This window comes from Euleptes europaea, chromosome 3, assembly GCF_029931775.1.
Source record: "Euleptes europaea isolate rEulEur1 chromosome 3, rEulEur1.hap1, whole genome shotgun sequence".
NCBI lineage: Eukaryota > Metazoa > Chordata > Lepidosauria > Squamata > Sphaerodactylidae > Euleptes > Euleptes europaea.
This window is the reverse complement of record NC_079314.1, coordinates 106086675-106113254: the sequence shown is the minus strand read 5'-3', so window position 1 is coordinate 106113254 and position 26580 is coordinate 106086675. Positions and strand designations below refer to the sequence as shown.

At 42.8% G+C, this 26580-nt stretch overlaps 2 protein-coding genes across 4 annotated transcripts in view; one reads left to right on the top strand and one right to left on the bottom strand.

Moving 5' to 3' along the window:
- Positions 1–26580, top strand: part of CACNA2D4 (calcium voltage-gated channel auxiliary subunit alpha2delta 4) — a 171546-nt gene that overhangs the window by 96673 nt on the left and 48293 nt on the right. The gene's annotated exons all lie outside the window — the stretch shown is intronic.
- Positions 169–25863, bottom strand: LRTM2 (leucine rich repeats and transmembrane domains 2). Of its 3 annotated transcripts, XM_056846714.1 has the most exons (5): positions 25783–25852; positions 10982–11138; positions 7347–7496; positions 3166–3756; positions 169–673 (listed from the first exon to the last, which is right to left on the bottom strand). In XM_056846714.1, exons 3-5 carry the CDS (start codon positions 7411–7413, stop codon positions 219–221), a joined length of 1113 nt encoding a protein of 370 aa, XP_056702692.1. In that variant the 5' UTR covers positions 7414–7496; positions 10982–11138; positions 25783–25852; the 3' UTR covers positions 169–218. The 3 variants fall into 3 exon arrangements, with proteins under 3 accessions (XP_056702692.1, XP_056702693.1, XP_056702691.1); XM_056846715.1 differs by lacking the exon at positions 10982–11138 and having other exon boundaries at positions 25783–25863; XM_056846713.1 differs by lacking the exons at positions 10982–11138; positions 25783–25852 and adding an exon at positions 10156–10406.

The following is a 26580-nucleotide window of genomic DNA, read 5'->3' as shown; positions in this document are numbered from 1 at the left end:
TGAGGTCTGACTACAGTTTATTTGCATGGAAGTACACGAGGACAAAGGGAAGGAGAGGAACTGAAGTTGGTGGCGGCTGGCCTGAACTCAGAAGCATGTTTTACTAATTTGGTGAATGGAACAGCCGCACAGTACATTTATATGTCTGAGGAGATTTGTGAAGGCTCAAGACTCCCCTGTGTCCTGTTTCCTTCTGTCTCCGGTTTCCAAGAAGGGATTCACGCCACTGAAGAGATCTGCTTTTGCTCCTCATGCTCACCTTCCGTGTCCCCCATCAATGGCTGCCTCTTCTTCAGTTCCCGGTGGTACTTAGCCATGAGCGATGCATAGATACATCCATACGCTGCTGCCACTACCATCATGATGCACACAATGCCACAAACCACCCCAGCTATGATGACTGTGCCAATGGCCCTGCGCACGCTGACAGGCCTGTATCTTTGTTTCTGGGGGCAACCCACGCTGGGCTCCTCTTCTGCTTCCAGGCTGGTTTTTGCCTTGGCAGCAGTTGTGCTTCCCTTAGTGCAAGGAGGGCCAACATTGTCCAGGACTGTAGAGCTGTTCTCATCCTCCAGCTGGGAACAGTAGTTAAACATCTCCATGGGCACCATGCGCATATCCTTCCCCCGCAGCTCCTTAGGCAGGGTACATGCCAGCTGGTCTATCTTTCCTCCTATACCGCAGGACAAGAAAAAGAAGGAAGGGGGTTAGTACAATACCATGGCGTGAGACTACATCGTGTTCAGTGCAGTAATTTATTCCAGTACGGTAGTTACACCTGAACACTTTAATAGATTAGGGCTGTCTCCATTTCTTCAGCTAAGAAATTAGACGTTACATGTCAGGAACCTCAAAATTATGGAATTAATCATTGTTACAGTGAAAATTTTACCTTTAGCCTCAAGGGAATTCAGCCAGGTTTTCCCTTATTGTTTCCAAATGTGGGACAATTGTACCAGCTCTCCTGGAATGACTAGACCCCTTGAATCCTTACAAAAGGATGTGATAGTTGGGGTCAGAGGATGGCCCCCTCAGACTTAACTCCCTGGCTCATACGATTATGGAGAGACAGAGTATAATTTATTTGAAAGCCTTGGAGGCATTTAGATAGGTGGCTGAGGGTTTAAGGGTGACACGTGACAGAGTCTAAAGTTAGGAAGAGAGCTGTTTGGGGAAAATATGCTATTGGACCGGTACCAGGGGCTGACAGCTTAGCCAATTTCCTAATACTGTTTCCCTGGCCCGCTTACAACCAGTAGTGTGAACATTTTCAAGGGCAGAGAAATTTTGCCCATGCAGCTGGCATAGGGTGGGACTTCTAGCTGGATAGTGGCACCAGAATTATTTCTGGCTAGACAAGAATCTTCTGCATCCTTCTTTTCCAAGAGATCACTCTGTTGTTTCAGCACAATACAAGAATGTCCCAGAAATTGCAGCTGATTGGGCTTTCTGCTAATATTTCAGTAACAGTACTTAAAAATGAATTAACAGATATGCTTTTGGCCCCGCAAATAAGGCAACTTATAAGAAGAAGTATAAACATAGATAGTTAACATCATTTAAAATATAATCTGGACCAAATAGTACTGCAGCAATTAACAGGTTTTACTGATGTTCTTATACAATAATATCAACGCATATTGCCAATTAATTAACTCAAAGATTGCCAATGAACAAATTGCCTGCAACTGTTGAGATACATGCAACTGAGACAGTTTTACAAGTGGGAAATCTTAGGTAAAGTGATGGTAAATATCCTGCAGGCCCATAGCTACCAGAGGCATATGGGGGCAATTCCTCTTGTCTGAGTTTATAGCTTTCATTTTTTTAAAAAAACACGTCTCTGTCCTCTTTCATTGTGGAAGTATAAAGGGAAATGTGCAAGTGGTTTTGCCTAGGAAAGAATTGGAGAGGGGAAGCTATAAGACAGTGGAAGCTGTGTCAATTAACCCTCTCCTGACCAAATTCATTCTCCTCTCCTCTGTTCCATAACTTTTCTCCCTGGGCTTTTTGCTTATTTCTTTTTTGTTTCTGTCCTCTTTCGTATGCACAATGACATGTGAGACTGCTGGGAAGAAAACTGAAATGACATTATACTGTTTGAGGATTGTGTCTTCTATTTGCAGTAGGGAATTTGCTTCACGAGCTGGTAGGTCTGTGGGAGGGGGCCAGGAGTAGAAAAAACAAATGCCTAGTTTCATCCAGCTTGCTGCAGTTCACCAGTGTGAAAGAATGGGTGCCTCTTAGCTTGTGCTGGATGCCTTTTATTTGACAATTAACTATCAAACTCATGTCCTCATCTCTTCTACAACCTGGGACTGGGGCTAAATTGATACGGGACCATGCTCAGGAAGGTTTAATCTCCAGAACTTCTCACTACAGAACAAGTACTTCACTGCAGAAGGCCAAAAGGTTGAGAGGGTATAATATCCAAACAATCTTAACCCTTCACCACTTCTGACCACAGAAAAACAAGGATCTAAATAAACTTCAGAGTTTGGGATTATGAGGACCTGCCAGCCTTACCCCAGGAAACCTTACCCCCTCTCCTCAGTGTTTAGTTATGCCCCTTAACCATAACATTTCTGGCTACAGACCTGATGTCCTGACTGTATTGAAGAAAATTGTGAAATCCCCAGTGAATGAGTGGAGGCCAAAGTTTGCTTTGGGCATATTGCATGAGTCACGCTCAAATCTTAAGTGATCATAACCATATAATATAATCACTGGCTTTCCCCTTACTTTGTTAGGTCTTCTACAGCAGTAAAATTACCTTTATTCAGAAAATATCTGTATTCTTCTTTCACTGTAGCAACTATATATTTCCTTGATCTTTTTTCCAGTGTGGAGATGTGTGACCACTGAGTTCACACTCTTTCTCTGGGAGTGATGAATGACTGTTAGCACCTGGAAAGAAGATTTTGGATTGGAAGTGCCCTTTCAGCCAACCTACAGTACACTACTTTATGCTTTGTAGCATAACACAGCAGGATTATAACTGAGAATTAGAATTACAGAATTATGTCCAAGAATTAGAATTTAGGTCAGCCTGATCCACCCACCTTTTCTATCTAGCAACTTCTTTTAGCCCTCCCAAGCCTGCAAAAATTAGCAGTTTAATAACCTTTGGTAGTGAGACATGGGCCCTCTGTGTTAGGTACCCACCTCGATAGGAGAACCATTCCATCCAGTATTTGAAATCTCTCAGGTTGCAGTCACATTCCCAGGGGTTGTCGCCCACTTGCAACTGCTGCAAGCTAACTAATGGCTCGAAGGTCACCCTGTCCAAATTTTGCAGGCGGTTTGACCTGAGGGAGAGCCAGCGGAGAGAGGACAGATCATCAAAGATGCCAGAAGGGATTTGAGCAATGCCATTGATTGATAAGTCCAGTTGACGCAGAAGAGCAGTGTTTTGGAGAAGGTCTTTGTCCAAGCTCCTGATGCTATTGTTCCTCAACTGTAGCTCAGTGAGGTTTGCTAAGTCTCTGAAAGCATTCTCAGGAAGCTGATCTAAGAAGTTGTTTGAAAGATCCAGTCTCCGGAGAGCAGAAAGGTTGGAAAAAGCTTGTCCTGGCAAGGTGCTTAATTGGTTGTTGAGGAAAAGAAAAGTCCTGGTGTTTGTAGGAATGTCCACAGGGATAGATGAAAGGCCCAAACCACTACAGTCCACCTCTAGAGTACCACTGTTGCACTTGCAGGAGGAGGGACAAACAGTGAGAGATTCTGCTGCACAAAATGAAAGCCAACAGGCAAGCACTATAGAAGAGAAAGGAAACACAGGTTAGGTTTCTGCCTAGCCAGGAAGACAGACAGCCTCTCACACTTTCAGTTCTATAGTTTACTTCATTGGTTAAGGTGGGGAGACCTCAGAGCTAATTCTTTTAAATACCCCCACAGATGTAACACGACTAAATTGATCTTTTTTGTAGTCAATTGAAATCCTTAGAGATACCTCCTGGTACTTCCAGAAGGATTCTCAAGAGTGCAAGTTTTATTTCACCCTTTCATCAGCTTGTGGGCTACAAAATAAAGGAATAAACATCCTTATAATGTTGTTGACAAGAAAGGTCAGCATATCCCAGAGGGCTTTGCTACTTGATGCCAGAGTGCTTTACTGTCAGAGGCACACTGAAGCAGAGCATTACGGCAAGAGAAGCAAGAATAGACAGTTCTTTCTTAATAATCAGCTTCCACACAGAAAACTTTAAATAGATATGTTTAGTAAACACTGAAGAACAAATTATCTGTGCAGTGTGATTTCCTGAGAAAGAGGGGTGCAGCTGCTCTATTTGGATATACATTTTGCTTTGCATTTAGATTCCTAAAATGCAATCAATGCCCACAGGTCCCTGGTGCATAGGTTTTGTAACTTGATAAAGGCAAAGAGACAATACAAGGCAGGATACTTAACACCAGGTTTTGTTCTTCTGGCCTTCTTGCACACCATGCTCTATTTGCTCCTCCATTTTTCATTTTTCTCTCTCTACAATGCTGTTCTTCCATTTCAGTACAGAGGGGTCTATTGTGCCAGAAACAAATTATGGTCTTGCTAATGGGACAGAGCTCTAAGCATCAACAATGAAACTAACTACAGCTATTAAAACACAACAATGGATGTAAAAACATATACCAAATAAATAACACTTTAGAATGATGAAGGTCAAAGAGGAGATAAGGCAGTCTGATATTAAATGTAGCATTGTTTCTTGAAAGTCAACAAATAAAGCCTGGAAAGATAGAGTATAGTAGGTAAGAATTTTGAAATACCAAGGCCCCCAAAAAGAATGCCCTTCCATGAGTTCCCTGTGATGGAATGTTCCTTCTTGGAGTTCTTTGATTCCACTTGATCTTAATTAAAAGGCAAGCAAGGGGAGATCACATTTTTAAAAGAAAGTATTCATTGATCTCAACTGGGGAAAAATGGAGTTTCAATCTGAGCACACAAAATTTAGATTGGGGTTAATTCCCAAGCCACTGAATATGAATGTGGGGTTGAATATCACTGCCTAACCTGTGGCCACCTTTTTTATCCAGTGAGATAAATCCTGCTTTTGGCCCCTCTGTTATTTTCCGTTCTTTGCCCCAGATTCACATTTCCAAATGAGCTTTGGCATTAGGTTGATGAGATAATGTGGTGGCGGTGGTGAAGACCTTTAAAGTTCTGAATAGAATCTAATTTGCATGACAAGTTGTCCCTTTTTTGTTAAGTGAATTTCCTTCTGCATAGATGCTGATTAGTGCTCCTGCTCTCCAAACATAAGTTATGGATCAAGTAGCGTGGCCAAAATTAGAGAAGCCTGTACTCTCAGACCTCTCATTTGCCTTCCTACCAAGCAGAGGTCAAGGTCAGCAGCACAGATGTTACAGTGGATGTTGGGTATCCTGAAAGCAGATCCTGTTGGCAACAGAGCAGACAGTCTGGCTGGAGATATTTATTTCCACTCAAGGCATGAATGTAGAATGGCGCTTGAAAGAACAATAGAGAAGGGAAGCTGACATGAGTCGCCCAGGTGATTCTGGTTTTGTGGATGCTTGACAGAAGTACAATATTAATAATACAGTGATGTCTGTGATGCTGAGATAACATTTAGCTGAAAGGTGAGAATATGTTAGGAAAGGTTATATGGGTGACATTTTTCTCTGTGTGCTTCATTAATACCTTCTTTTCAACTATCCCGTCTCTGAGGATACCACCATTAATTATGGCATGTCCCCATGACCTCCAGGAATATGGGTGCAAGATGTAATCAGAAATTAATTTACACTGGCTCTAATTTTGGCAGGGTGGCCAAAAGAGTTTCATTACTTATGTTACCAGAAAACATCAGTTCCGATATTATCAATTGTACAGAAACAATGCTAGGGCCATGGTGTGGTTTGGTAGGGATTTCAGGTATACAATCTCAAAAGCTATTTTATTTGTGGCTGCTCAAGAGAGCAGCTAGATAGAATTTTGTTTTCATCCAATGAATGGCAGAAGCTAAACAATAGTCTAAGTGAAAGATTCAGCGTACTGTATGCTCTTATGTCAAGAAAAGGTAATGTTACTTTGTGGGGTGTTCAGAACTCTGGTAAAATGATCCAGGAATTTAAGATTAGTCTGGGGCTTGGTGGCATTTAGAGTAAATAATTTATAACAGCAATCTAGGAGGCAAGGATGTATAACAAAGGCGAGGTTCCTGGGCAAAAGGAAACAGTTCACTCAGCAAGTTCCATTGGCATCTTGCATTCTGACCCCTGGTCTTACTTTTTGGTGAGAGTCTAGACCCCCTGCTCAGCTTTAGCTGCATGTATCCTCATTAATGTAAAGGGCCTTTTTCATAATGTAGTGCAGAGATTGTCTGGTGGTTCATTGAAGTACATTTACCGTCCCGTTATTCCTACTGCTCCTGCTAGGAAGCCTCTACATTTTTAGAAGAGTGAGCTGATACTCCAGCAGGGATTCTGCTTCATTGAGAAGAGAGCAAGATAAATTCATTTAGAAAGTGTAAGTGGGACAGAAGAGTTCAGGTTTGCTTGCATTTTAACTTTGGACTCTTGTTCTACCACAACCAAGTCTTTAACATCACAGCTTCTTCAATTTCACAAAGGCAGGATCGCCATAAATAATAGCTTCAGGGATTCAACCTTTAATTTAACATAGATGGCTTTAACAATTGATATTATGTGGGTGTTTGCCCCTTGGGCATCTTTAACACTTGTGACTATCATCAATGTATAGCACAGTAGAGTACCAGTTTTAATTTGAATTACAGTCCTTAATAATGTGACTATTGAATGGTCTGGTGAACACATGACACCGATTGATCAACATATGTGATCTTTTATTGTTAGCATTGATCATCTCTAACAAAGCACCTGAGCTTTCATGTGGCATTTCCTGATCTACAAAGTAGAGAGTGTGAAACTTTTTTAAAAAGGCATAATTAATATTTGCACCAGTGTCCAGTATGCATTTTCTGATGTCACCATGCAAACATCTTTTTTTTAAAAGTGTTGACTGTGAATGATGACAATGCTTCTGTTTTGTGTCTTTCTGCCATTGGACCCAGAGGTCCAATCTTTTGCCACTTTCAACCCATTGGAACAAGAACCCCTAAAAGCATATTAATGATTACATTACTAGTAAACACTATATCTTCTCCCTCCATCACTACTTCTTGTCCCTGGTTGCAAATTTGTCCCTGATTGCAAATTTTGTCCCTGATTGCATATGGCCAAATTTGAAAGCTAGATTGGAATCCTAACTATTAAATTGGAGCACTGTCATTTCTTTACCGCTATTTAGGTTGCAGAGGCTGAGTTCTGATATATTAAAGAAAAACTCTCAAGTGGCCAGTACTTACAGCTAGCTTCTCTCCATCTTGCAGAAAGTGTATTTCTCCACCAGTAGCCTCCACTCAGAGACAACATGGTGGTCACTGATTTTCCCACGGTGTCTTGTGCCTGCCAGCCAGGCTGGCGCACGTTGTTGCAAGCAGAACAGTCTGACTAATCTGGAAGACAAAAACAGAGCAAAGAATGGCTTTTGACTCTCTAATAAAATTATAATTCAGTGAAGTTAGCTGGCCCAATCTAGGGAGTCATCTTACAAGCAGGTGAGGCGAGGTGTGTTTAAAAAGCTTTTTAAAAACTGCCCACCCAGGATTTGCAGAGGAGAGGAGTACCTTCATTTTAGGGGTGTGTACTACATGTAGACTTCCTAGGATGGTCACATCAGTTATTCTAGGAAGCCTTTTTGAAGTGCACAGGTCCAACACCATATTTGAAATGCTTCTCAGTAGGTGGTGAAGGAGGACAACAAGATGGAGTCAGGCAGATCATGGAGTTGGCTGGACGGACCAGCAAAAAGTCTAAGACCAGCACTGCCAACTCGTGGACATGACGAAACCAAATACTAATGTACCACAAGTAGGGAGCACAAATTACCAAGCAAGAGGGTGCATAGCCTAGGCATTGTGGGTGCATGGGTAAGGTTCAAGTTTTATTGCTGATCAGTGAACGTATCATGATTAATAACCAGCAAGTGTTTATGACATTCCCTGTCATCATTTTCCCCACAGCAATTGCAGCAGCAGTGATTTTTCTACCAGAAGTGTTGTATTTTCCCAGATACAAAATATTCTAGTTTTGAGCACTGAGAAAATAGAAATGCAACCTTGAGGGAAGATGCGCAGACTGTGTTCAACTAATAAGAAACACATGTGCACTTACTTACTCTGTGACATCATAAACTGGAAGAGTGTTGGCATAATTTTGTTGTTGTTTTGCACATTCACCTGCCTGCAGAGTGGAAAGCATCAAACACAGGGAGGAAAGGCCTAATAGGAAGCATTTGAATCTTCCCCATTACTGTTTGCTTTGTATTTGTGTTAATTTTTAAGCAGGGCTGATATGTTGCGTGCTGGACTGATGAATCAGAAATTGATTACCACGGAGGCTAAAGTAATTCTCCATCCAAAGCCAGCCCTTCTTTTCCCACTGCAAATGCTGCCTTGTTCCCAGGCCCCACAAGCCATGATGACACAACAACATCTTGAGAAGTCGTACCTGCTTTGTCGGATACTATGTTATACAGGATCTTAGGTGCCCCTTTTCTGTTCAGACAGCACCCACCAGTCAATATGAAGTGTCAGCCAGGCTTAAGCCAGCCTGGAAGCTAACCCTTCTGAGCTGAATGCCCTGCTGTTTAATCCCCAATGCTCACAGGGACTCACCAGTAAAAACGAGCTATTCTTGTGCACAGAGAAACTAGGGGCTGGTTCATACTTGCATGTTCATCCATTGGTGATGCAGTATATAAGTTATGACTCACATGGGTGAACTGATCGAACGGCAAAGGAAGGAAGTCTAATGACACTTTGGAATACATGCTTTTCACGGCGTCCGTTCACACAATTAGCCACCTCAGTCACCATGGATACGGTAATCAAATGTAGGGAAAGCCAGCAATATATACACATGTTTGAAGCAGCCCTTCACATTTCCAAGGCACTCAAAGCACACCAGCATTCAATGCAAGATCCAAGTCCGGAGCCCAGACTGCGCTCCTTGACCTGCTGATTTACCTTGGTCAGCTGCGATGCCACATCAGCATTGCACGGCTTGCTGGAATCAGTGCTTTAAAGCCCCTGGGGGAAATCAATAAAACATGTAGAGGCATGCCCCTAGGGGCAGACTCGGGGATGCTTGTGCTGCCAAGCCTCCATCCGCCCTCATCCCTTCAGGTGTCCGAAGGGAGATAAAGCCCATTACAGGGATGCCCATCTCCAACATGGGGCTAGGGGAATCTTAATTTTGCAGCAGCTGGAAAGCCTAGAAGCAAAAAGCAAGACATTCAGGGAGAGTATGGCAGGGCTTACACTTGAGTAAAGGAGGGAGGGGGTAAGTGTTTTAATTAGACACCCCCCCCCCCAGATCGTCAGCGGTCCTCTGCTGATAAGCCCCCATGACAACAGGTCCTCTCCCTGCCCTTCAGCTCCCAAAAGCAGGAAAGGAATGGGAGGGAGGGGTCACTGTTTGTGGGAAGCATCTTTCACAGCACCTCCTTCTGTTGTTTCAGGCTCATGGGGGGGGGCAGCTTTGCAACCCACCCACCATTAGTTTATCCTGGCAAGAATTCCCACTAGACTCGGACTTCTCCCGCTCACCCCCCCTTTTCCCATCCTTCCCGCGCCTGCTCCTGGAAGATGTTATGTCTCCCTTTTGGCTTTATTTTTAGATTTGTATAATATGCCCGGCGCTCAGTCCATGTCCGTCACTTTCCTCTCCTCCTCCTCCTCCTCTCCTCCCCTCATTCATTTATTTTGATGGGCAATCAAATCCTCCCAAAGGCTCTTAAATTCACACAGCACAGAGGGCGAGAGGATTTTGTGCGGTTTGTGAAAGCTGTGGAGAGATAATCTGGCACAAGGATGCTGAAGTGAAAGATATTCCGAACGCTGACAAAAGATCACCCCCCCCGACACACACACACGCACACACAGCACACCCCATCCTCCCAAAATAAAACTGAGTCGGAATCTCTCCTTGCACTAAAACCTTCTCAGCCCCTTGTGCCTTCCACAGCTCAGGGCTTCCACCCCACAGCACCCTTAAAAAGAGCCCCCCCTTTCCCTCTCCTCCTCTTCGTTGAGGCGACGCAGGAACACTTACCTGGCAAGACTCTGCTTCCGCACCTGGGTTGTAGCCAATTCACCCTTCTTCCCTCTGTCTTTCTCTGCCTCCTCGACTCCCAGCAAACAGGCTTGCTCCTCTCTCAGTCTGTGTCCTATTTAACTCCCCTACCCCACAGGAACCAGTGGCAGAGTTAAGCTGACAGCCACAGAGACTTAGCCGACTGCTCTGGATGGCTGGGCTGGAGAGTTGATCAGTTTCAAATCCTGTTGTAGAATGATCCTGTCCTTCCCGGAGGTATTAGGAACTGCCTGCCACTCTCTGCCTCACTCACTCACTCCTCATTCCTACCCCCATAACTCAGTCTGGCTTTGCCTAGGTCATGGATGGCTGTGATGCTCTTGATATCCCATCTCCAGCCCAAGCAAAGGGAGTGCATTGTTCAAAAGATGATTGAAGGTTTCCTCCTATCTCTGCCTGTGTGGAGAACTTCATTCAAGGCAGAGCCAGTGGCTTGTTTTCCAGAATTAAATTTCTAAATTCCCCAAAAGGCAGGAGGAGCTGGGCTGCAAACCTGACTGGACATCATGCAAGCCACTAAACTAGAGTCTTTCTCCCTTAATCATAGCCATGTACAAACTGTTACTTAGGGCTGGTTCACACATATATGTTCATCATTTCATGATTTGAATGTGTGAATGGACCATAATGCACCTGGAACTGTCGCACATCCTTAAGCACCATTTCAGTAGCTCTCATGCTAATTAGCTGTTCATCAGTCAAATGTAGAGAAATCAGGTGATATAAATGTATACAGGAAACAATGGAAAGGGAAAGGCACTCTGTGCATGTTCCAAGGCAGTACCTTACTTCACATATTTTGGGCTGGTGCCTTTGCCTTTAAAGCAGGATCCAGTGTTGAGTCCTGGTAAATCCCAGCTCAGATTAAGCCCTGGGCAAGGCTCAGTTCAGACAGTCCTGAGGTTAATCCCAGAATCTGTTTTCAGTGCCATTCCACAGCTCTGAAATGTGAAGAAAAAAGGAGTAATGGCTGCTTCTGAGCAAGTACAAAGTGCATTTCCTTTATCAATGAGTACTGACAAGCTTGCATTGACCCTCCCCTCTACACACAAACAGTGCATCTGTTATCTTTACTGGGCTTCTTCGTTACAAGGTTTGACTACCAGCATGTCAGTTTGGCAATTTATTACTAATTATGCTTCTTGGGATTTCCACTTTTCTGAGAGTGAATCCAAGCCTTTAAAAAACATTTTGATCAAGATTCATTCCAATGTAACGGCTTATCAGGAACGCATTATGCACAATTAGCAATAATTTTAGTTATAATATCAAGTTATTACAATTAATAGATTCTTATATCCTTCATAAGTTTCATCTATCACTTATAATTACTATTATACTGCTAAAAAAACCCTGCTTCTGGAATTAAAGTGACCATCATTTGACAAATACATGTGTTGCAGAACACAACACATGAATTCCATTTTTTTACTCCATCTAACTTTAGAATTCTGCCATCTCTCAGTTTGATCAAATAAGCTATTTAAATCATGCAAAAGATATCCAGTACTTTACAGAGCCACATTTTCATAGCTGGAAAAGCATTTTGGTTCCAAAATTGTTCAGTGAATATTTTTTGCAACTGTTAGAAAGTTAAAGATCTATTCCTCGTGTTTTTATTTTACCAACATCTTTTAGAAGCCTCATCAAAATGGAGGTGGTAGAAGCAAAACCATTATCTTTAATTATTCTAGTTATTTCTGTCCAGATAGCTAGAATCTCTGTGCTGCTGATAGCTGCATGACAAGCAGAAATGTTTATATGCTTTTTCTAGAATAGAAATGCATGACAAAGCTGCATCTGAGTTGCACCTGTTGAATTCCTGCCCGATATGTAGGAATTAAATGCTGCCAGCTTTTTTGAGGAAAAATAAAAGGTGGCAGCTCTGCATCCTCCATGTAACATTCATCTCCCTACATCTGTGTGAGAATTCAGAACAAAACACTCAGGGCATTCACTGAAGGATCTCTGACCCCATGCACCTGAATGGGAATTGAGTGTCTAGACTGAGTGTTAAATTCTGATGCAATCAAGGCTAATGATACAGCAGCATGAACTAAACACACCAGCACAGGGCAGATTGTGGCTTTAAAGCCCTAACCCATACTGCCATCTCAAATGGTTGAGCTTGTAAGTTAATCATTACTGTGCAGTGGCATTTAAACATGTAGTCACATGTCCCTGAACAGACATAGATGGGATAAATGCAGAGAAAGTTAAGTGCAACATAAGTTGACAGTCATAGGCTGCAATCCCTTGAAATCAAAGGGATTTGCTTCTGAACAATTATGTGTAGGATCTGAAGCAGTAGAAAAGAGCAAGAGTCCAGTAGCGCCTTAAAGACTAACAACATTTCTGGCAGGGTATGAGCTTTTATGAGTCACAACTCACTTCTTCAGGATCTGAGTGCAATTCCTTTGGAATTTGATGTGATTGGAATGTTTAAAAAAAACTTCACCTAAGCTGTTCTGTGTGAGGACTGGTGGTGGGCTTGGTTTTTGGACAGGGGATTGGATAAGAAATAGTTTTATGGGCCATTCAGACTCTGTGGCAATTACACCCCAATCCTAAACATATTTACTCAAAAGCAAATTCAGCCAAGTCCAGTAGAATTTTCCTAGGATGGTTGCAGTTCTAATCGTGGTTAGTAGGTGGGACATTCTTTAGAACTCAATGAAGATTTATTTCTGAGTATGTATGATTAGTATTTTATTGCCAGTGTTCTTAAGATGGTTGCCCTGCACATGATTTTCCTAGATTCCATTCAGTGATACAGGTTTTCCCCATATTCTAGTAACTATGTGATGAAATATAATATTAAAATGTGTAAAACATATTGGCTCACTTTATATCCAGCCAGATAGATGCATGCATGGGCACCCCAAATCATTCACATATTTATGTACAGATATGGAAAACCTCTTTTGTTCATATGTGTGTGCTATATTCTTTAAAAAGAAACATTTGGTACACAGTTGGTTCTTTCTGTGTATGTGTATTATATTTTTAAGAGGGAAAGTTTGGCACATGGCTAGGTCTTTTGCCTCTGGTTTGAACAATTATTTTGCAGATGGATGCCAGTCTAATTACTGAGGCTAGAGAAAGATAACAATTTTTTGCTTTTATTAAAGATAGTTGAAGGTGATTTATGGGAGCATTACTTCTGAAGCTGTGTATTTCCTGATTAGTTTGTGCTGGTTTTTAAAACCAATCAAAAGCCTGTTTACAAGAAACAAAAGTGAGATGAGTTTACACCCCATGAGAAAAGAAATCCCCCTTACAAATTGCTTTTTACCCTTGTGAAAACTGGCCATCTCCATCTTGAAGCCCAAACCACACAAGGCTGTGGCAGACCTATTTGTTTAATCCCTTGGCCTGTCCCAGTCACATTTAAGAGATGACGGGGCGCCTGATTTTTACAGCTAAAGGGGTATACAGGGAAAGTGACTTGCACCATTTATGCATCTACTGCTTAGCTGCCTGTAACATCTCCCCTGCAAATGTTTTTCTTCCAGGCAAACACATTTCTGGAACTACAGAAAAGCACTTGGTGAAGCTGAATGCAGGAAATTAAGCTATAGGTGGAGTGAGAGTTTAGAATCCTCACCTATATGAACACCTTTTGCTCTTTAAAAAAAAATGGACACCCCCCTTTGTAATTAGGGCAGATCCAGGATCCAGCAAAAGGGTCTGCCACCATAATGTGTTGGAAAATGTACTAATGTGTTCGTTACCCATGGGGGCACACTACATTTATGAACATTCTAGCTTCCTCATCATGTCAAGTCTAGCTTCTGGACTATTATAAGTTTTCCTTCCCCAAACATAAAACAGCCACACTGGTGTGACTGGTAGTTAGTTTAGTCCAGTGTCTTGTTTCAGTAAGGAAATGTACCTGGATGGACACTTTAGGAATTTTAGCACCAAAGAGTACTAAAAGGCTGCCACTCAAGAAGTTTAGCGTATCAGAAGTACCCAAAAGAATAGGATAGCTATCCCTTTCGCTAACTACAAATGGTTTGCATTTGTATCCTCCATGGATTGCTTTTTATTAGGATTGTTTTTTATTAGGACCAGACAAAATAGCACAGTATGCAAACCATTTTTTATTTTTTTTGATATTTTGATTGATCACAATAAAAGGAATTGCAGAACTCTTGTTTCTGGAATTTTTCTGTGGACCGCGTGGCTGTCTACAGACATCAGTTCAACTCAGTTCCTCTATTGACTTTTATTGCTTCTAGTGGTAGGGAGTTCAAGTTGACTCTTAAGCTATATGCCAGGCTTTCAGTTATTAAGGTTTCGGTTATAGAGATAATTCTCGAGGTTTTAGAAGTGTTTACCCTTTCGCAGCCTCGCAATATTTTAGTGGGATAGAACTTTCACGTTATTATTCTGACAGGCAGGAAACTGAGGTTAAGCCAGGGAGCGTACAGCTCTCTACATTTAGCAAATACATCTAGCGAAAAGATTTTTATCTTGCCCTTACTTCAAGGAGCTCAGGGTGGCATACGTGGTTCTCCTTCCCTGTTCTATCCTTGCAACTGGAGAGAATATGACTGGCCCATGGTCAGCCAGCAAGCTTCACATCAGTGTGGGGATCTCAACATGTTTCTTCCTTGTCCTGGTCCAACACTCTTAGTACTACACCACAAGCAGGATTGGAATCCAGATGCCAAAAATCTTAACATTGGCCAGTGCATTTGGTTAATGCTTTCATGAGTCACAGAATCTGAAGAAGTGACCACCAAGGAATACCAGAGTTGCTGTGCAGAGGAAGGCACTGGCAAATCACCTCTGATAGTCTCTTGCCATGAAAACCCCCAAAAGGAGTCGCCATAAGTCGGCTGCGACTTGATGGCACTTTACACACACACATGTATATAGCACATTTCTCCCAAGTACTTCATATACATTAATTCAGCGAATCTCTTCAATATCCCTGTAGATAGGCCAGGTGAGTACCCTGATATTTCACATGGGGGAGGGTTTAGAAAATAGCAGCTTGCTTAATGTCACTAACAGTGCAACTCTTTACATACCATAATCTATGGTATTTAGCATAATGTGATGCAATTTAGGTTGCCATGAGCCTTGAACATTGTTCAAATTGCTTATGAGTTATGCAACCCATGGACATCAATTTGGGCATTTTCTACTGACTGTTCTGTGTTTGCTGCTGGCATATACCAAAAATGCAGACATTAATAATAGTCTAACTAATCAGTTACTCAACCAACAACAAGAAGTGAAAGGTAAATTGCTTGTCCCATTTCTACGTAAAGATATGGTAACAGGGTTGTTCACTCTTTACTGTCAAAGTTATTAAGGCATACCGTTTCTGAAACCAGAAATGCATGATAATGGCACCTCTACACAAACGCATGAACTAGGCGCAGTCAATGAAAAATCTCATGGCATGCGCTCAACAAAACTATAATACATTCACATATGTTCTTGCAACATAATGGAGAGGCACAGTCTGCTAGATGGTGTTTTGTATTCATAGCTAGATCCCAAGGGAATGCTTGAAGTCAGAAACTTTCTGATCCTTCCTACCTTTGAATTAACAGCCCATATGTTCATGTAAAGCATGAACATCATTATTAACTAAGTAAAGCGTTGCTTTCAAGCAATTAGAAGTTATAATCCTCACAAAATCAAGCATTTCTAAAGACTTACAATGATTTACATATGAGTTTTATAATTTGAGCCAAAATATGTTCTCAGTTCTGGAACATGTGAAGTGATAAATACATGAGTACCTCTGGGTATGTGAAGAGGATGTTTCTCTTACGGTTGTGTAACCAAAGTTGGCCCCCACACATCTGGGACTAAAGGCCGTGTCTCCAGCCTCAAGGGGATACTTCTTGGATGGATTAGTGCATGCACCCCTCATTTTAGAAACTGTGTCTGTTCTAGAGTCCTTTGTATAATGCCTTCCCCTGAGGAGGTAACTTAGCCAAACATTTAATGAGGAGAAGAGTGGGAAACAAATAATTTATGATTTGACATAGCCATTCGTTTTAGAGCCTGTGCTGTGAAATCCTCACCCTAATACTGCTAATGCTTAGAGGAGCTAAAAAAATAGCTCCATGGTCATAATTCATTTGGATTTATAGATGTTGGGAATCTCTGAGGAACTGGTGCTTTAACAACGAGTTACACAAAACTAGATATCTTAATATATCTATCCATGGCAAACCAAGAAGAAGAAGAGTTCGTTTTTATACCCTGATTTTCTCTACCTTTAAGGAGTCTCAACCCAGCTTACAACCACCTTCCCTTCCTCTCCCCACAACAGCAGAAAAGAGCAAGAGCCCAGTAGCACCTTAAAGACTAACAACATTTCTGGTAGGGTATGAGCTTTCATGAGTCATAGCTCACTTCTTCAGATTCTGTGACTCATGAAAGCTCATACCCTACCAGAAATTTTGTTAGTCTTTAAGGTGCTACTGGACTCTCGCTCTTTTTTACTGCTACAGACAGACTAACATGGCTACCCATCATGATCTGTCTCCCCACAACAGACACCTTATGAGGTAGGTAGGGCTGAAAGAGTTTGGAGAGAGCTGTGACTAGCCCAAGATCACCCAGCAGGCTTCATGTGTAGGAGTGGGGAATCAAACCTGGTTCTCCAGATTAGAGTCCACCGCTCTTAACCACTACACCATGCTGCTTTCACAACCCATATAGAATCCACTTTGACTTCCAAACTAGAATATTAAGTATCCACACATGCTCTCACCGTGTGCGAGAGGGGCCGTGGCTCAATGGCAGAACATCTGGTTGGCAAGCAGAAGGTCCCCAGTTCAATCCCCGGCACCTCCAGTTAAAGGGACTAGGCAAGTAAGTGATGTGAAAGACCTCTGCCTGAGACCCTGGAAAGCCGCTGCCGGTCTGAGTAGACAATACTGACTTTGATGGACCAAGGGTCTGGTTCAGTATATGGCAGCTTCATGTGTGTTCATCCTTTCCCCGCCTTCCATTTGCCGTTCCCCAAACCTGTGTTTCTCCAGTCTTTTGGGGAAGCGTGCTGTCATACCTCCTAAGGAGGAAGGTGTCCTGCCTGCAAAGATGCCATTGTCCTGCCATCAGCTGTTCATGACTACTATTTTGGGGTCTTCTTTTTAAAAATTGGTAATCGCTAAGGGCTATCTGATGGAGCAGCAGTTGGGGGGGGGCGGGGATGGACAGGCAGGAGGAGCTGACGGAGAAAAGTGTGAAAAGGCTCCTCTGTGGATATGCCACTGTCAGCGGACACACCTCTGCATTTGCAGCAGCAGTGAAAGGAACATGGAGAACCTTTGTCATGTGGAGGCAGCCTTAGACACTTGAACAGTAGTCCATATTTTTCTGTCTCTTACCTCAGGCTCACCACAGAGTATTGATAAGGAAGTGTTGCAGATATGGGCCATCAAGACCCATAAAATCAGAAAAGAAGGCTCAGATCACTTGAAATATGCAACGAAGTCTAGAGGGTCTTCCACACAGGCAGTGGGGTGAAAAGATTGCAAGTGCTGGACTCTTTGCAAGTGTTGGACTTGGTGTGGGCTACGTGAGTGTTGGCTGATCTATGAATTAAACGTCTGAGCATTTCTTATTGATAAGTACAGCAAGAGACCCATATTCCTTGGCCATCTTCTGGGCATGGAGTATGGGTCACTGGGGGTGTGGGGGGGAGGTAGTTTGAAATTTCCTGCATGGTGCTGGGGGTTGGAATAGATGACCCTGGTGATCCCTTCCAACTCTATGATTCTATTATTCTAAGATCCAGTCATAGATCCATTCATGGATCTCCGAGCGTACTTTCTACTTCAGAACATCCAGCCTCACAGTCAACTTAATCACTGTACTGATCCTAAATGGACTACCTAGATTATCATCAGCATCACACAGCAACTGTGGCATCACATCATGGACAGTAGTGCCAATTTCTTGTGTAATAGGTTCCGCTTCCGTGAAGTTCTTCCTGTTTCTGGGAAAGCTGCATTTTCAAGTGCTTTGCATACATCTGTATATTATCTGCCGTGCCATGTGTAGATTCTTTTATTTCTGTTCTTTGTGCTCACAGACCAACAGGCCATGAGCAGACCATGTCTAGATCGAAAGGGGTAGGTGTCTCAGTATGCCACAGCCAAAATAACAAAGTGGTCTTGTGGAACCTCAACAAACACATTATGGTATGAGCTTTCATGAGGCAGAGCTCACTTTGTCAGATGCCTGAAGTTGAGTCTGGTTGGAGGAAAGATTTTTACCCAAGGGGTACAAGCAGCAAAAGGGCTTGTGGGAGGAAGCTATTAAAAACACAGGTCAGAAGGCCAGTTTCCCAGAATGTGATGTGTTACACTCTCAGCTGTTGATAAATTGGCAAAATAGGATGAATCTAAATAGTATACATAAACCTATAAGGAAGAAAAAAATACTTTTTGTAATGCCTCAAGTTTCTGTTGTGTCCTAAACTCATTAGTATCAAATCGGCATGTGAATTTCAAGTTCAGCAGCTCAGTTGAGAGTGGTCTGCTCTCACTCTGAGTGGAAGGGGTATTGTTTTTACCTGCAGTGTTACATTAAATAACACACCTTGTCCTAGGAAACTTGGATTTCTGCTGTCTTTTTGTACAGAGCTATGTATCTCTCAAACATCCCATGCTTACTTCCAAATGCCAGTAGAATTGTTCAGAAAAATACTTTTTAAAGGAGACAAGTAATAATATTAACAATTAATAACCGCCTCCTCCATCCTTATGCAGTTTGTACCTCTAGGTATAAATCTTTCTGCCAACTGAATGCAGCACTTCATAGATCTTCATGGCCTCGATCTCACATAAATTTATGTTATAATAAATGTGTTATTCCTTAAGGTGCCCCAGGAGTCTTCAGTTATTTCATCTCAAAATGTAGAGACTTCTTGTTCTGGAGGTTAGCGTGTTCTGTCATCAATGTTATTCAAAGATGGTAGCCATCACGGAGCATAATCATCCAGAGTAGGGTGAGAGGGGCGAATCCATTGTGACTGGGATGGGTCAGGTTTCTGATTCCGTTGAGACCGAAACCCGAGTAACCTGATAGTGCTAATACCAAGTAGCATAAAGGTACCTTTTAGCAGAAGAAAGGCAGCTGAAACTTTGCTGCTTGCCTTTCTCTTCAGTACAAAATGAAGCTAAGCTTCCTCGGGTAGTCCTCAGAGTAGGAGATCCATTAACTCAGTACACGAATAAGCATAACTCTCTTCACCTCCGGAGAAAAACTCATGCACAATGTGAGACAGAGAGAGGGATTCCTTTTGAGAGATCTTTTCCAGAATCCAGCCAGGAACAGTTGCATGTGGGTGGCAGCTTCTCCACCCCTGCCAATTCTAATCCAGATTCCTTTTTTTTTTTTTGTCTCTCTCAGTGGAAAAGGAAAAGGCCTTCTCCCACAAGCACTTTAATTTCCTGCAGAGGTTCATTCTGTGGTCATTGGTGGCTCAGGATTTTAATCCTGTCTTGTTCTGCCTCTTGACAGAAGGTTCGTGTCCATTCTGAGTGCAGCAGGAATAATGGAGATATCAGCTTTCTTTTGTACTCCACACTATTCCTGTAATTGTCCACTTATCTGTCTGGAAGACTATACACACGCAAAAGACATTCCTGCATTCCTTCCTTGGCGGATCCATATTGGAGTTAGGAGAAAGGGCAGTCACTTGGCTCTATTGGTGACATTTCCCCACAGAATTATACCCAGTTTTTTCACACTAGTCTCAGAATCATAGAATCATACAGTTGGAAGGGACCACCAGGGTCATCTAGTCCAACCCCCTGCACGATGCAGGAAATTCACAACTACCTCCCACCACACACCCAGTGACTCCTACTCCAAAAGATGGCCAAGATGCCCTCCCTCTCATGATCTGCCTAAGAGGCTTTTCGTTAATAATATGTGGGAAAACTTGGGAAGAAAGTAAGAGGGGGATTTTAACTGAAAGCAGCCTCTGGGCTTCTGAAAATAATGGGCTTCTGTTTTTGCCACTGTTTTATAGGAAATTATCTATGTGGACCCTAAAGAACAAGAAAGAAAGAAAGAAAAACAAATGAAATGCTGCTTTGTTGAACCAACAGTGGTTTAAAAAGACAGGGTGCACGTTTTCACACTATACTGAACTCTTCTTCAGGTTACATGTTAGGCATTGGTGGGGGGTGAGATGATTCTGGAGCACATTTGCCCAAAGTAGCCCATTTTCTGTAAACTTTTCTCCACTTTCAGAAAGGAATGCTGAAACCAGAACAGACGAATTTTGAACCTTACATCTTGCCTTTAAAATTCTTGTTTGTACAGATGAAAAGTCAAATCTTGCTTGTGATGCTACAATTTGACATTTATGTAGTACTCAGCCTGTGATAGTGACCATGTGCAGAATATAAAAGCTGATCATACTTGAAGGACAGCCTTTCCTGCTCTGATTTCTACACAACAGCATTTGTTGGTTGTTCTGACGTCTGCCGATGTTCATTCCACTGCTGCTCATGAATAGGGCTTTTTTGGTAGCTGCCCTAGCCCCGTGGGCCGGTTCCCCTGAATGAATCAAGGCAAACTTTAAAAGTTTGCTGGCTGACAAAGGAGAAGGAGATGACAAAGGAGCACTGAAGTTTGATGACACTGGATTTAAATCTCTTTTTTCTTAGTTCTGCTGCCTGGTGTGCAAGCTTCAAGACCACACCTCTGCCCTGGGGCACGTTTGTTGTTGAGGAAAATCTCCCAATGTGACTTCTGACTTTGTGCCTGAGCTGGAGGCCAATAAGTGGATTACCATGACAACATCTGCCTGTTCTTATTAAATCATACAGGGGACCAAATGGTTCTAGGGTTAGATGCTGCAAAACCCTAATTGTAGCTCATGCCCAGAATGAAAGCAGCTGGTTTTTGCCAGCGTGTCTCTAGTGGGCAACATTACCTCTGGTGCAGAAGATTTTTGAGATGGGCTAAAAAAGCATAGTTGGAAGCAAAGATTGTATATGGCTATTTATTTTGTTTAAAATATGCTTATACTGCCTTTCCATCAGTTCCAGAGAGGTTGTATGGGAGCAAATGAATATTTACTTAGATACCAACCGTAGCAAGAAAAGGATATGGGATCAGAGAGACAGTACTCCAAGCCAGTCCTTGTGGCAGTGAGGGCAGAACCAAACATGCCACTGAAATTCAAAACTCCTCAAAACTTAAACATTTTTTTTAATTCTAGCATTTCCAAATCCTGATCTGAAAATTCAGACAACTATTCTGAAATATGCCACTCTGAATCAATCCACTTATGAACCATACTTACCTGAATGAGAATTATGGATTCCAATATTATTTCAAACATTTTGCATCAAACCATATGCTTTCTTGAAATTTTTTAACCTTTCCCCCCCCTGGCCACATGTACTCTCATGACTATTTTAAGCCTTACAAGCAAACACAGACTGTCAAGACTGTCAAAGTTATCATGCAGCACAATCATGAAAATAACTTATGTATGAAAACTACTGTGTATGCAGGCCTAAGACAACAAAAACCATGATGCAGTATCACCCCTCAAAAATACAAGTTTTTCTCTCTCTTAGTACCACGATTGTTCTAATCCACATCTAGCACCAGTCATGTGATGTGCTGCTCCTACACAGTAGATGAGGAATGAGAAGGCTACTGCAGGTAGGATAGCTTTGTGTGAATAACAGAGAGAGCCATACTCATAGTCTAAAAGGCGGGTTATATGAACTCCAACGTTTCAGTACAAGAGCAATCAGCCTCTCAGTAATTCAAAATAATATATTTTAAGGTCACAAGATGATGCAGGGATGGAGAGAAAACCACTGGGTTGCTTCATGATAAGCTTTATCCAGTAGTTTGCTTATGACATTCATGTGGCCACAAAGCACTCATGACTTTAATGAGGGTGCTAAATGGGAAGGAAAATCCCATCTTCCCAATGATAGAATATTGCATTTTGAAGGATAGGAAAATACAATATCCCTTCAAGTAGATATGTATCCTTAAAAAGGACACCTGGAGCATGCACAACCAGGTAACACCCATGCAACTAATGTTCTTTTTTAAATAATCTAGAAAGGCCTAACTTATTCTTCATTACGTACGTCATTTTCACTCTTGGGAGCAGAACCTCATGATGACAATTCCTTCACCTTCACAAGCTTTCTAGTTACTTTAACTTATTTCCAGTGTATTTTGACCTAGTCCCAGTGGCCACACTTCTCCCAGCTTCCATTCAGTCAGAATCAGAACATCAGCTGCCTAAATAGTTATAAATCACTTCACCAGTAGGAAGAAAGAAGGTTTGAAAAGGTTGTAGGAAGGAGGCTCAAAAAGGTTGTGGGGCAAAAGGCTCGAAAAGGTTGTAGGAAAAATTTGAAGAGTGTCAGTAAGCTGGCTTGTGGGTTTTGTGAAGCTTTTTGTGCCAAAAGTTGTCATGGGTATAAAGATGTGGAATAGCAAAAGATGTCAGCAATTAAATGGCAGCTCCTCTTAATTCCTGGGGGTCTTTAAATCTGTGCTTACAGCTGCTAGCAAACATCCCAAGGGAAAATTCACCCTTCTTCTGAAGCTGCGCTATATTTATACCAAGCTCTGCTTTTTGCCTATTTCTCTTTCTGCCTCAATTAACTTCGTGTATTTTCTCCTCTTGATTAACCTTTGTGTTATAAATGCTCTACATGCCTCCACTCTGAAGGAGCCTTGCACATGTTCAGCAGGTTCCACTGGGCCATTCTGGGCCTCCGGGATGCTTCTTCAGATTGCCTGGCAGCGTACATGAGATATGTCTCAAAGGCACTTAAGAGGCCCTCAAGGCAGTGAGATGAACCCATGCTGAACAGCCCATTCAAATCGATCTGCTTTCCTGCAGCCTATATCTTCAGAAAAGCCTGTGAAGGAGCCTACCGATTCAGGTCTCACATTTTGAGAATCCATGGGACTAGAGTCTAGTCCCATGGATTCTCAAAATACTAGAGCATATGTAGTATTTATTAATGTTCCTACTTTGTCAGCCTTGGAGAATGAGTCTGTTTTAAGAGGCAAGGTAAAGTCCTTGCTTGCCCTGGGGAAACTGCGTTAGAAGTTATTTTCACCAATTCTCGTGCTTTAGAGGGTCTGAAGCCTGCCTCTTGGTGCAAAAGTAAGCAAAAGAGGGGCTTGTTCTTGCTAATATCAGGGGAGGGGGAAAGAGCTGCTCAGGGTACCTGGTGCTGTATGGGGCCATGAAAGCTTCACAGATCCAGGACCTGAGTTCTTCCGTTTCCCTTTGTGCTATCTTCATAAATCAGACTTCAATCTAGTCCCCTCAACATCCCCCTTGCAGTATTTAAGTATGACATCTTCACACCTCCTATCTGGGTGCTAGAGAGATTGTAGAGATTAATTTATTGGAGGCCTGAGAAAATGAATGGGATAATTCCTTATTAAAGAACTGGAATACTCGGTTGCACTGAGAGTGAGTCCATGCCACTAGACAACTAAGATGGTATGTGAACTTTCCTCCCTGTGAATCCTTCTCCTAGACTTATCTTCAGCTTCCTCAGGTGAATGCTGTCCGCTTATCAGGTCTGCATTGATGTCAGCCATGGATACAATTCCTTTGGGCTCTACACACACTTGGATTAATTCACCAGCAAATATTGTTCACTTTCGGTGACACAAAACAATACAGCCTTCCAAAATGGACCCCAGCAACAAACCTTCAAAGCACAGTAGTGTGTGCATCTGGAATAAGCTGGAAAATGTGATAAAAAACCCAAACTTGGCTTTTCTGACTTTAGTGACAAATCTATGCATTTTTAACAAATATATAACAATATGGGCTCTTTCAATGTATTTTGTAATAGCACCTTGGACAGCAGCTGGGTTTTGTTTGTTTTTACCAAAACCAGCTCCTAATTTTTTCTCCAGTTTTTAAATAGCAGGGACTAGGATAGACTGCTGTTGATTGTTACCTAATTTATTACTAAAATGAGACAGGATCCAGTAGCAAAGCACTGCCAAAGTACAGGGAAAGGGGAGATCCAGATTTTAGACAGATATGGTATAGTACCTAAGAATGTGAGCACTGAGCCAGGAGGCCCCAGTTCTGGATGTTAAAAACACGACACTGGATTTTCAGCCTTTAATTCTCTCCTCCATATGCAGTATGGGTAATACTGACCTACCTAACAAGGTTGTTGTACAGATTAAGGAATTATTTTGTAGCATTCTGAACTGAGGGTCTTTGTCATTATTTTTTCTGAGGTCTACCTCTGTGGCGAGCCAACATGCAATATCAAATCACTGCATTCCCTGGTTGGGGGTAAAAAGTGGGTGTCTGGCTCAGCATTCAGCTGAGATCTAAACTTTTCTGTTTTTATTTAAAATGAGATGGCAGTAAAGGGCTGGCAATAAAGTGCATGCATAGTGGCAGGCTGTTCTGTGGAAGGCCTCAATGTGTACACACTGTCTTGCTCAGCACACAGATTCCTCCGCTTTTGTGTCCTCTCTCTTCTGTCTCACAAACACACACACCAGGGAAAAAAGCAGCAAGCTTTTCCTCCCCTTATTCTCCCCCCCCTTCCTTTCTCCTGGTGTCTCCCTCTCCCCCCCCCCCCCGCTTTTCAGCAAATCCTTCCTAAGTATCAAAAATTGTAAATGGCTGCAGAGGGATGCTGCCTCTGCCCTTTCTGCCTCTCCACTGCTTCCATCAGCATGACACCTTCACAAAGGTTCACTGATCTCAGGGATCAGCCTCTGGGGTGACGGGGGAGGGGCTGTTTAGATAACTATTTTCGGCTCATGTAGTACAGCATCTCTGGGTTTGTGTCCTGTGCACAGTCCTCCAGCGCTGCGTTATTAGAAAAAAGGGCACAAAAGGCAAATCTCATAAAGTGAGCATTATTTAAAATCCTGCTTGTTGGAGTTTGAACTTTCTACTTGGCAAGCTCTAAGTCCACAAATAATTCTTCCTCCGTCATCTTCCTTATCCATCTTCCTTCATTTTTACCCAGCTGTTTTTTAAAGCAGCTTAGCCTAGAAATTATGTCCATAAAACGGTCACAAGCTAGACTGGTTCTCTTTCCCCGCTCACTACCCTGCCTCCATTTCTGGACATGTTGCCACCTGAAATTGCTTTGGTGGGGCTGCAGGAAGAGCCCGTGTTCCTCGATCTGGGGGTGGGGGGGGGGCAGGCAATATGTTCGGTTCGTATTGACCCCAAATGATTGAGGTTCAGAGCAGCTCTCTTTGCTCTTTGGAGCTGCCTCTGCCCTGGCGAAAGGGCTGTACTTTCTCCAGGGCTGGCATGCACTGTTTTCTTTAGCCCTCCTCACCTAACTTGGATTAGTCACAAGTGCTGCTTGCCCTGGAAATCTTCATCTGGCACTCTGTTCATCAAACAGGTACCCTGCGGCTTGCTCAGTCAGGATTCCCCTCAGAAGCACCGTGTCACACAGAGAGTTCCGTCTGCGTTTGGCAAAATCCCCCCCCCAAGGTAACGGGTGCCCTCTGGATGAAAGAAGGTGGCAAAGGGCAACCATAAGCGGAAGCATTCCCCCAGCTGCCAGATGGTATCGCAGAGATACTTACAGTTCTCTGGCTAGGATGGAGTCTTTTCAGACTTGCTGCCAAACCCTCCAGTGAGCCTCCCAGTGATCCAGGGCAGGCGACTGCCCGGCAGACAGGCAAGCCCTCGCAGGACGCCGCTCGGCATCAGCCCCCTTCGCCCTGCATGGTGCCAGATCTCCAGAGCCGACAGAAGCACCGCAGAGGAGCAAAGGGGAGACGGCTGCGTGTAACGGAGACGGCGGTCCGCTGAATAATCGAGAAAGCACCAAGTGGGGAGGAGAGAGAAGGAGAGACTGAGCAGGGTGGAGTGACAGCTGGGGATACATCTGTGATGACAGCAGTACACACACATACAAGAGCGCGCGCACACATAGAGACACACAATCACACAGTGTGAAGGAACTGACCCGGAGAAGCAGGCGGATTCCACTGTCAACGCAGCTCCATCCCCAGAGTATAGAGGGGGCTGGAAAATGCAGAATTAGACTGATCTCCTCCTAGAGAAACAGCAAGTCCTTTTAACTTCCCTCAGCCCCTTTTGGAACAGACCTACTGAAGTCAAGCAGGAGTAGATTATCAAGAGGGATTTAAGTGTCCTTATTATGAAGCAACAGACACACAGGACTCTCTAGACAGAGAGCTTGCAACTACACTGGCTTGACATGAAGCATGGGTGTATACTCTGACAGCACATTATTTTTCCTGAGATGCAAAGCAACTCAGAGATGGGGTGGTGGTGGTGGATGGCTAATCTCTATCTTCATGGTGATTTTACATTTTTTTATATTTGGAAATAAGCTTTAAATTGCACACTCACAC